The 12,300-nt window shown below is 43.7% G+C and overlaps 1 protein-coding gene across 2 annotated transcripts; it reads right to left on the reverse strand.

The window, feature by feature from the left end:
• Positions 1-332: 332 nt before the first annotated feature.
• Positions 333-12,165, reverse strand: LOC136424417 (uncharacterized). 2 transcript variants are annotated; one of them, XM_066413013.1, is made up of 8 exons: positions 12,077-12,165; positions 6,453-6,506; positions 5,641-5,781; positions 4,663-4,736; positions 3,361-3,565; positions 2,726-2,869; positions 1,573-1,646; positions 333-1,088 (listed from the first exon to the last, which is right to left on the reverse strand). In XM_066413013.1, the coding sequence occupies exons 2-8, from the start codon at positions 6,462-6,464 to the stop codon at positions 896-898; spliced, it is 843 nt and encodes a 280-aa protein (XP_066269110.1). In that variant the 5' UTR covers positions 6,465-6,506; positions 12,077-12,165; the 3' UTR covers positions 333-895. The 2 variants fall into 2 exon arrangements, with proteins under 2 accessions (XP_066269110.1, XP_066269112.1); XM_066413015.1 differs by lacking the exon at positions 12,077-12,165 and adding an exon at positions 8,798-9,125.
• Between the last annotated feature and the right edge of the window lie 135 nt (positions 12,166-12,300).

Genomic DNA, 12,300 nt, shown 5'->3' on the forward strand with positions numbered 1-12,300 from the left:
ACCAATGAGAGAGGGACTGTATGTTCGTCAAATATTTGCATTTTTATGTTTTAATTTTGCATTTCTACTTTTCACGGAGGTGGGCGGAGCTATGGTATCGGTGAAACTAAAAGATCATCATGTAGCTTTTTTTTGTGACGCTTTTGAGCACTTTTGATAAGAAATCCTCACGCAAATACGGTGGTAAACAGTGGCATAAAATGTCCATTTCATAAAGATTACAGCAACTAGAATATTTCTAGTTTTCAAGCCTCATCAAATGCTCTGGGTGTCTTTAATTACTTAGACACTACTCTAACCTCTTACTGTTCAATCAATAAATACATGAAAGAACCGTTTTGTAAACGCTTTATTTCATAGCAAAGCAAACTGCATATACATTCAGGGTTTCATGTGTCCTGCTAACCGTCTATCTTTCGAAATTCTGATTGACAGGGCAGATCACGTGAGTCCGTAGATATCCATCAATTATATTATGAACTCATCCATTCCTGTCAGCCAACAGCACTTTGGATTCCGGGTAACTATGAAAAACTATTTTTAATTTTCTGAGACTCTCTTTACTCAATAAAGATAATAGCAGCATGAACCAAGTACACAGTGCATTTCAAAAGCGGCGTCCTCGATACAACGTCGAAAATCATCTATTCATTATATATTTTTACTGCAGAAAACCTAATCTTAAACTAATTCTAATTGGAGAGGCGTTGAAAGATCAGCTTGTCTTTCAACTTTGTGGACTTAATCCTGCCACCATATCGCCAATTTCTAATCATTCTAAAGGCTTTCAGTCAAAGCGGCACGTAGCGGCTAAGCTTGGTACTGGAGGCCCTCAGTAGGGAGGGGGTAGGTGATTCCTCTCTGCACCACCCCATTGCCTGATACCCCCTAGGCCTTATTCGAAGGAGATGTACCACTGCTGGTTCTTCCCGCCATGCGCAGTGTAGAGGATGACGGGACTGCCCGCTCCTCCCGCCTCCGAGTCGTCCAGGACCCACTGCCCCGTACCCAGCCCGCTCACGATGGCCCCGTTCTTCTCAAAGGTCCAGGCCTGGTTAGCGCCGCCATGGCAGGGGTAGGAGATGATCCTGGAAGGTTACAAATGAGAGCTAGGCTTTACTTTCATGTGGATCATGACGCAACGTGCAAAACGACTTTGTCACAGAAGCCGTATTGTTTTGAGGAATACGTAGAAAAAAGACTAGGTACTAGGTAAACACACACACACACACAAATTATGAAACACATTGACAAAGACACACACATACGCACACATTACGAGACAGACTTACTCACAATCACACACAGGCAGACACAGACATACACATGTGCACATCCATTACGAAACAAGCTCACACACACACACACATGCACACACACGCACACATTCACACACACACACGCACACATTCACACACACACGCTATGAAACACACATACACACACGCTATATGAAGCACACACGCACACACAGATACACACACACAAACCCCTATTCCTTACTTATGCATTAAAATGTATCATTTTCGTAACGATCCTGATGTGAAAACATTCCAATTTAGACCCACTTACGATGCAGAGTTCGCTGCATTGGCCTGAGACACGTCTATGGCGTAGTCATTCAGCTCGCTGCAGATGGCTCGAGTCTGTGCGTGGCAAGAAGAGAGAAAAAACTATAACCACCATTTGCAGATACATGAAGTTTTCATTGGCTTTAGTCTCTGTTTTTTTTGTAATTGTTATTGGGTGGGCCGACTACTCTCTCGCACATTTGGCGAGGCTAGATCGCAAGGGTCTGTAGCGACTGCCATTCGGCGCGCAGGTGACCTCAATACGTCACTTGCCCCATGTGCGGCCATAGGACTGTAGGCTTTGAACCAAGCACACCGAGAAGGACACCTATTATTTTCGATAAGTGTGGTGGGTTCTTTAACGTGCTCGAGGTGTGGCTCTCCTCAAACACAGGACCTCCATTTAACGTCCTATCCGAGGGACGTCCCTAACCGAAGCTAGGTACTCATTTACACCTGAGTGAAGTGAGGAAAGTCGTGCAAAGTGCCTTTCCTAAGGGCACAACGTCAACGGGAAAAATCAGGGAACCCCGGATTCGAACTCAGTACCTCTGGGTTCTAGGGCCAAACACCCTGCCACTGCGCCACCGCGACGCCATGTATATACGGGTATATGAATATCATGAAGGTGCATAGCAAATTAGTTATCAAGACCCTAGTTTAACCAACTAGTAAGACTCGTTACATCAACCCAAAATATACAGAGATATTGAGACGAAAAGATATATACAGGCATATGATACAGCCAAACATGTCTAATGTGACCACTCATCGGACTTGACGTGAAAGGGTAGCATCTATGGACAGTCTCATCGCTTGGGGTCAATGGGGAAATAATCTAAGGGGCCGTCAAAGATGGCCACAGTGGCCAGTTGGTCTTTATTCAAGTTTGACTGTGTACGTTACGTTTCACTGGCTCAGCTCACAGTTGATGATTTCTCTTGTGCTCTGATGTTGATATCTAACTACGCAGCAAAGATATTTTCGTGAGCTGAACGCTGAATCTACATTCTTGCTACCATGTGGACAAGACAAGTTACCTACTAGTAGGTCACAATCATTGTCCCTGATGATGAAGTAGCCGATTCCCTAAGGTATCGGTTAATATGCCTGATGAGAAGTAATCCGAATGCTATCTTGAACACATTACCAACCTCCTTGTTGTACTTCCAGCGCTGGAACTTGCGGTCTCCGTCAGCCTTGTCTCCAATGCAGAGGGTGGCGGAAGATAAGTCACTGCCGTCCTTGATCTGCAGGTAGCAGTCGTTCAGAACGCTCCTGATGTAGAAGAACCCGTCCTGGAGATGCGACAGAAGAGATTTGTTATTAAAGAAAGGAAAAAAGGTAGTACACAGTGTACACCCCCCCCCACCCCCCACCCCCCCCCCACACACACACATACATACATACAAACATATCTACATACACACACACAAACACAGACACACACATATACACAGAGCTAGAGACACACATACACACACACACACACACATTTACAGACATACATACACACACACACACATACTTACATTACATACACACACACACATATACACAGAGACACACATACACACACACACACATTTACAGACACACATACACACACACAGGCACGCGCACACACACATTTGACACACACATACACACAGACATACACACACAAACACACACACACACAGACAAACACACACAAAAAACACAGAGAGACTTACACACAGAGACACACAGACACATACATAAGCATCTCATGAACCATCACTGTGACTTTGATATGACAAGTCCTTACCGGCACATACGGCTTAATATACCACTGTTGGTTGATGCTGGGCCCTCCTTCTTTACGCTGGTACAGGATCACAGGTGTACCGGGGGTTTCGTTCGCCCCCTCCACATCCAGAACCCACTGGTCCCCCAGACTGCTCTGAATGGTACCGTCCTCTTTGAAGAACCATTTCTGGTTGGGGGCGTTGTTGGTAGGGTAGTTGATGATTCTGCAAAAAGGAGGTGAATTGGGAAGTTTATTTGTTTGATTGTTTGATCATTTGTTTGTTTGTTTGTTTGTTTGTTTGTTTGTTTGCATACCCGGTAAACTGCCTCGTGGCTTAACACGCCATGTACCAGGTTTGTTCTACGTACAAGATGCATATCCGGACAGATTTATTTGATCCACTCACACCGGAATTGCCGCCTACTCTTTTCGATAAGTTTGGTGGGTTCATTGACATATCCACATACATAGGTCAATTTCTCTATAAATCATTCCAAAAGCGAGACAGAATGGTATCGATAATATTTTGAAGTTAGAATTATAGTAAGAAGGACAGATTAGCCTTGCAGTATTGTTGATCTAATTCGATACAACTGTACCATGCATGTACGATTGTTGAGCAATAAAGTTTATTCATTTGACATGCTATAGGAGGGACGTAGTCGCGGCCTAATTTACGCCCGAGTCAAGTGAGGAAACAGATGTCAAGTGAGCTAACTGCCTTTCCCAGTGGTACAACGTTAACATCGCGACCTGTCAGGGATTCATACTCAGTACCTCCGGGTCCTAAATTAACAACTCTAACCACAAGGCCAGTATGTCACCGTTATTAGAGCTATCTTGGTATCACAAACCAATGCTATGGGACTTTTCTTCACAGGTAGGAAAGGAAAGGAAAGTGATCTCGAACCAGTTTAGCTTAAGTGAACTCAATGAACAGATGAGCTAATCTTCCACTGGTCGCGACAGAAAAAAAAGGCGCTTTGTACAGTATTAACAGGTTGTACCGGGGAAATTCCCCTAGCTCGACAAGCACAATGAACAGTGGACCACGGCTTAACGTCCCGTCCTAATGACTGCGACCCTTTCCGGTAGCGTGCATGTCGGGTGAGCGACAAAGCCGGGATCGAACCCGGGGCCTCTAGTTCCAGAGGCAAGATCGCTAACCACGTGTTACTTGCTATTGAAAAAAGTTGCTTTAAGCCTTTAAGTTGTCAATGAAAATGAGCCGCTTCTACAAACATCAATGGTAATATTTGAGCCATAATTGGGATGACGTGAGAAAAATGTGTCCTAAACACTAGTGGCAAAATGTCTTACTTTCCACCGTCGGATGCACTTCCTCCGGACACGTCGATACGATATCCGTTCAAGCGACTCTCCAGTTCACCAGTCTGAGGAATACAGTAGAATTATGTTATTTGCATAACTGATTTGTCACTGTACTTCGTGCAATAATAAGGAGTAGTCCATCAACCCTAGGGGACAAAATGAGTGGCACTGAGGGGGGAGGGGGTTGTAGTAGTTACCAGGATGGCACTTGAAGGAAAGTTTAGGAAACACACACACTTTGTGTCAAATTCACTTACTCCCAGGTCATACAAAATGTAATATATTGAATTCATAAGCATGTCATCAGTTTATTTACACATGTTGAGTGCAAAGGATGGCGAAAAATTGGCAATTCTATTCTTCTGTATCCTATCACAGTAAATGACAATGGAGTCGCCATAGCTTTCTCAAAACACAAAGGACAACAACAGTTCCATAGAAACTATCCATACACGATTTAAATTTGAGCGACATTTGCATACGATCCATAAGATTTAGTGACTTTGACATGTTCAACCGTTTTTCCAGTTGCCATTGGCATTCTTTTAGGAGTATGCAAAAATGGCTAATGCAATTATGCCATTTTATTTGTAATGTACTTGAAGTGAATGGGAAATGGTTCAGGTTTTCAGAATTGTATGCATATCCCCGAAATATGCCATTAACCGTAATGCAAATAGCTGTATTCTACTGTAATGCAAAACATAGAGGCATGTGTAAGGGTTACTCTGTTCGGAGTTGCTACTACGCATGTGCAATGTCAAAGGTAAAGGCCCCCCAGACGTGAACAAAACCCGTCGGGGCGTTGTAATGCAAATCTAAACAATTTCGAGACGAGAACTGTTTACAAGCCGGGGGCCTTCACCTTTGACACTGCACATGCGTAGTAGCAACCCCCGAACTAGCTTATATTACAATGGGGACATGAAGCAATCGCAGGCCTGGACGATGAGTGTACTGGCTTACCTCCGAGTTGTACTTCCAGAGTTGGTTCTCGACCCCCTCGGTCTTCATGGTGTAGACGATGATGGGAGTGGAGGCGGCGGTGTTGCGCTCGCTGACGTCAAGAACCATGTCTGTCTGCCGGCTCACGATGAAGAAATACCCCTGGGAACGAGAAGTCACGTGTAAGCAGTCACGTGATGATGACGTCATGTAAAGTCCGCCATGTTGGTGGATTAAATAGCCTACGCCATGCATAGGTCAAATTTCCGCCCGGCGCCCGGCCGGATAGTTTGCGGGAACAAAAAGTATGATATAAAAGACAATAAAAGGCAGGAAACGATTAAAAAAGCAGTAGCCATGGCATGGGATTGTGGATATTTCTTGAGCCACCTCCTCCAATATGCATATGGGACCCCCATTTTACGTCCTTCCAAAAGCCCAGGTAAAGGATTGTCTCACAGCTAGTTGCAAACTGATTGGAGCCAGGGACTTAACTGTATGTGAGGCTGGTTAGTAATCACTACAATATAGTATCATACATCCCATTTCCGCAGTATTGAGATGTGTACATTAAAGGCATCGAGAACATTTTATGAGGCTTGAAACTTTGATTAGAAAACTCAACTTTCTAGTCATTCCTACAGATAGTAAGTTTCAATAACACTATACCATTACATATCGAAATAAAATGAGCAAAGATACGATCTCGTTGTGCCGTTTTTGCGCACTTTCGATAAGAAATCCGAACGTAAATGTGGTAAACAGTGGTATTAATTGTCAGTTTCATAAAGATTACACCAACTAAAATAAACTAGTATATACTTCCGATTTACCTTGAGATCCATAGCGGTTTGGAGTTGTATCCGGACGAACAGAAGACCTTAAGGCTGAAACGAATAACAAAAATGTGCTACATTAAAGTCAAGTTGTTACTGAGGTATGGCATGGTTGCACGTGACGTCACACACGTCATATAGGCTGGTTTAACCGAAAAAAGTTAAGGTAGCCCTGTAGCCTTTCAAGACCGTAGGGGATCGAAGCGGGGATCTTGAGCACCGTATTGGAAGGCGGAGCCCATCCCTTTCCTTCTCCCGCCCTTTACCTACCCAACCGAAGTCAGGTACCAATTTTTAAACCTGGGGGAGTCGCAAAAAGTGTTTTTCTGAAGGACAGGAATATACTGGGGATCGAACCCGTGACCTCTCGATCTCACGTCCCCAAGCCTAGCAACTCGGCCGGCTGGTATCCTATCTGTCAATTTTGCCAATTTCTACTATTTTTCCAGCGACCCGTGGGGTCTGTTAGAGACTAATGGGGTTGTATATATGTCTAGCTTGCTATTTGGCAATGGATGCATCAAAATTACACCGATAGAGAACTTGTCGAAACGTTTTAAACTTTTGAATCGTCTGAAAGCACGACGAATAATACACAAACCGTAGCCTGTTATCCTGTCCTATTTTAACCCCAATGAGATTACCCTATTCCACCGTATATGGCTATTTGGTGAAGGTCTAACCTCTGCTTGGAGCTAGCCGGATACTTTCCAGCAGAGGTTAGGCGGGCTTGTTTTGGACGTCTTTTTAGGCGTTTTACCCAAACTGCTTGGCGGACATAAATTGCGAACATAATAGAAACCCTGATAAAACACATAAAAAGACGTCCAATTTAAGCCCGAACCTAACCTCTGCTTAGAGATTTTAAGGTTTGTGACCAGATCTCGACATGCGCAGATCTTTGCGTGACTCCGTAGCAGCATTGGCAGATTTCACAAACGTGCTGAACAGAAAAGCCTCCGGCAAATTTTCCTACAATGGCAGCTGTAATTATTGAAGCCATCCGTGTGGCTTTACGTGAATCTCTAACAAAGAGCGCTTTCTTCTGCGGGACCTGGTGCGGTTGGTTTGACAGGTGATGGATTTCGTTTGGACGCGGTTGGGTCACCTCGAAATTGGTGTCGCTATCTAGAAATCTAGACAAACTTTATATGATATATACCATGTAGATGGTCGATCTAAAGGTTTGTGTGTTTGTGTATGTGTATGTTTGTGTGTGTGTGTGTGAGAGAGAGTCTGTGTTTGTCTGTGTGTGTGAGTTTGTGTGTGTGTGTGTCTTTGTGTGTGTGTGTGAGAGAGAGAGAGAGATTCTGTGTGTGTATGTGTGTCAGTGTGTGTATGTGTGGTGTGAGAGTGAGAGAGAGATACAGAGAGAGAGAGAGAGAAATCGTCATGTCTATTTTGTGTGTCTGTTGGAGAGTCTTAGTGTGTGTGTGTGCGTGTGTATGTGTGTGTGTGTGTGTGTGTGTGTGTGTGTGTGTGTGTGTGTGTGTGTGTGTGCGTGTGTGTCTCTGTTAGTTTGTATGGGTGTCTCTATGTATATCTCAGACTGTATGTGTGTGAGTTTTTCTGTGTGCGTGTTTGTGTGTATTTGTCATAACTTGAGTCTGTGCATGCTTGTCAGTGTATAATGCTACGTGAAGAAGCCTTCAGTCTAATCATACCAAGCCATCTTCTCAGGAAGACTGTCATTTGTAAGATGGGCAGGTACTTAAGTGTCCGACAAGAGGTACATATTAGCATTTCTCGGTCTAGTAAACTGCAGCAGTACAGGGAAGGTGCTTAGAATAAAATTCCAATGCACAGCAAAATAACAAATCACAAGCATTCTCAACCAAGCTGCGTATAAGACCGGACCGTAAGGTTTGATCCACTCTTAATACTGGGATGGACCCCCACTCTTTCCGATAAGTTTGGTAGGATCTTTAGCATGCTTAAACTAAAGTGTGTCTCTCCTCAAACACGAGACATCCATTTGACGTTTCATCCGAGAGGACATCCCTAACCGAAGCCAGGCACTCATTTTCACCTGAGTCGAGTAAGAAACTAGCTTCATATCAAACCCTAACCGCAAGACATAATTTAAAAAAGAGACACCACCTGACCTACATGTATTATCAATAATACAATAATGCTTTTATGACGGGTGATTATTATATCTGCCATGACAGTTTGAAAAAGATGTCGGTTGATAATGATACTTAACACTTGTAGGGTTTAAATTATACCGTTACTATTTTCTACACCGTTCAAAAACGCTAATCATGAGTTCACCTTTCTGGTAGCGATCTATTTTGTTTTATTATTTATCAAGCCCGTCCACAAAGAGCGTGCCCAGTTACCAGTTTGGAGCGCTTCCGCCCAGGAGAAGTGGATGGCAACGGCCAGTCGGATCCCCGCGGTCGCCCCGGTGAAGTTGGGCCGCCGGACGAAAGAGACGACCTCGGTCGGTGGCTGCTCTCGTGGTGGTCCCCTGCTGCCGCCTTCACGGTTAAACCTCGCAAATCTCTCTCTGGATTCCACGATTGATCTCCTTATGTACTCAAAACGCGGCATTTGGGAGACTTTCTGCTTCCAGAGTGGACGCTATTCCGGACGAAAACGCTAAAGGTGACTTTCGAGCTTCTAAACGAAAACGCGAAACAGGAGCACCACTAGTATGTCTTCAAGCTTGCGAATCCAAGCGATGATATCCTCAGTGAAAGTGTATACAGCAGTCCATCCGGTCGAACCACAGCTTCTATTGTCTGATAAGATCTCGTACGGATTGTTAAGGACTGGAATAACGTCCCTCTATTGTTCTCGCGCCCACACTATCAGTAGCTATCACAGAAAACAGGGCGACAGTGTCGAGTTGGGTCCCGCCCATTTTGGGGACAGAATGTAGAAAAAGCATGGACAAAACGGGAAAATGGATACAAAAAATAGCAATTTTGTAACGATATGCTGAAGAAAAAGCACACGTTTTTTTAATGTGTATGTTGCGTACTAAATCGTTTTGATTATCATAGAGTTATTCAAACTGTTCCCCGAGTTTAGAATGGTACATCCCTAACCTATCATGCCATACTGGTCTAATCTGCTTCTATGACGTCAGACTTTAGGAGCCTTTGATGAATATATAATGAGTTAATTGGGCGTCGTTATAGTGTGCACATTATGTGTTGAATAGGGGTCTACAAAGCCCTATTATATAATTTGTGGCGTTTCAAGGATTTATTTGGGCTACTGTAAAGTGCAAATTTTCGCGAGGATTTAATTTCGCGGTTTGGGAGAAAATGGAGTGTTCGTTGTGGTTTTAGGTTCACGGTTGAAACTGCAATGCAGGTTTTTTGTGAAACGAGAAATGTTTGCGGCGGTTTTAAGTTTGCGGTAAAGAGGTCACTGTGAAAAATGCGAACATAAAACCACCGCGAACATTTCCGTCTTTACAGTATATTGAGTTAATCGAGAGAAACATCGGTATCTTTGCTATCCCGTTTTGACATATAAAAGGTGTTGTGTTAATGATAACTGAGTCTTTTCTAAGTCTATAGGTTGATTCTTAAAGTCCCCAAATAGCCATAATTCAAAACGGGATGCAGTTATAATTCATTTCGCCAGGTGTCGTACTAGAACCTGCCAACAACTTCTGCAGTCGTTCGATCCTAATTATTATTCAGCACACCGTCTTCTGGGTGTGACTGCTACTGACTAGATAACCTTTCTGATCCCTGACGTCGACGATCGTGCGATGGCAGTCTGGGGGCGCTGTTATCTCCATGAAAAATGTGTGTGTTTGTGTGTGTGTGTGTGTGTGTGTCTCTCTCTCTCTCTCTCTGTGTGTGTGTGTGTGTGTGTGTGTGTGTGTGTGTGTGTGTGTGTGTGTGTGTGTGTGTGTGTGTGTGTGTGTGTGTGTGGTGTTTCCGGATGTATAACTCAATAACGTCTGTCTTAGATCATTTTCGATGGTTGGATTCAGTCAACGATTGCTTCAAAATTCTACAACATCAGACTGCATCTGTAAATCTACCATCTCGACGCAGAATCCAATTTGTAATCTGCATACTCACCTTTTTGTGACCTCGAAACGTTAGCTTGCAAGAATCCTTACCAATTACAGAAACTTTGATTCTAGCAAAGTGTCCAGAGAATCTGGTTGAGGTCAAATAAAGCATGTCTGACTAGATAGCCTTTGGAACCTAGCCTCTACCAGACTAACTACGCCGGCTATAGGGGGAATATTGGCCAGGGTTTCATTTGCAGTCTCCGAAATTTGATCTTCACCGTGGACTGACTCTACTGGCTAATTATTCCTTTTTCTGACGAATTCTGCGACCATACGCCCGTAGAAGGGCATGGTGGAGGCTATATGCAACCCATGACTTGCTATCCTTTCTAAGAAGTGAATTTATTCATAGTGAGGGCTCTGAATACATAAGCGTACAATGTAGGCGGGTAGCTAGACAGGCTTCCTTACGGCGCGGCCACATTTGTCGAGGACTGTCGTGCGATTCTGATATTGTAGTGTTTTCAAGAAGGTTGTAACAGAATTCCAACCGATGATAATGATCTAAGCCTGTTTGGTAACATGGCAACTGAACTATGAAGGCAAAATTGAACTAAAAAAAAAAAAAAATTCCTTTGGTCAGCTTGGCGTCTAGCCATAGGGTCAGACGCACAGGCTACTATCTCCATGTGATCACACTAGCCCTTGGGGTACATGTGAGATGTTGGCCTCCACGTGTGACCTCGGCATCTGAGTCTTATTTAGAAAACGCCCATTGTAAGAGTGAAATATTAGTAGGGACTATTGAAATTGATAAGACAAGAGAATTCAATGAGAGACTCTTTCTTAAGGTCCCGGTTCGGAATTTATTTTGACCTAATACCCAAAGAGTCCCGAAAATAAGACGCAAATACTAGAAAAATGGACGTTTCCATAGAAAATATCAAATGCGTCTGTCGGTCAGTGGCAAGGCACCTCTATCCATCGGAAACATTGAATTACCCGGAAAATGAAGTTTGGAGAAGCGCTATTGACTTTCTGGGAACGAGTCAGATCGGCCCCGAATCGTAAAAAAACTCCGAACCCAGAGCTTAACTGACCTTCAAGATGTGACCTTGGTTTGAAATAGGCCACACTGACTTGATTTCTTTAATCGATTCGCGATTTTCGCCAGTTCACACAAAAAAGAAGAGGACATTGTGCCGTCCTTGGAACTACAAGCAAAGATTTGCTGCAATACCGAGCACCTAGTGCGGTTACACCGGGGCTCTTATTCCACTCGTCCCGTATAAAACTAGAGCGGTACCGCCCCCTTTTCAAGGCTAACTTCAACAGTGGCATGCCGTTGTTGCAGGAGCCAGTCCAAAATCTCTGTCTACACATGGCATAAATATTTCTATATGATAGCCAATCCATTCTAAAATCAACAATTGAATGGCATCGACTCTCAGGCTACGCTACCTTGAATCAACTCTGTAATGTTTCGTTTGATCATTCACCAATAAATAAACAAAACAAATTAAATGTTTCTCCGTGTTTGTGAAACCGAATAAAGAAATGAACACACTGCACAGCGCACGATCAAGAAAAAAGTGTAAAAAGTGGTAAAAAATATAACAACGGAGTACGGTACCTGTAAATAAAGACGCTTCGACCTGACGTGACCGACTTGTCCACAGGTGGCGAGCTCTGTGAGTCAGTAGTTGTCGGACAAGGGGTCTTTAACTTAAAAGTTGCTGACGGGTAATTTTGAGGACGTGTAGAAATGTGTGTAGCTCGCGGCAAGGGCGGAAATAAACCAATTTTGTTTGTCGATCCATCGATTGACAAAATTTGTAGAGCGAACAAAAGTTGTCA

The sequence above is a fragment of the Branchiostoma lanceolatum genome, chromosome 18 (assembly GCF_035083965.1).
Source record: "Branchiostoma lanceolatum isolate klBraLanc5 chromosome 18, klBraLanc5.hap2, whole genome shotgun sequence".
In the NCBI taxonomy this organism is placed as follows: domain Eukaryota; kingdom Metazoa; phylum Chordata; class Leptocardii; order Amphioxiformes; family Branchiostomatidae; genus Branchiostoma; species Branchiostoma lanceolatum.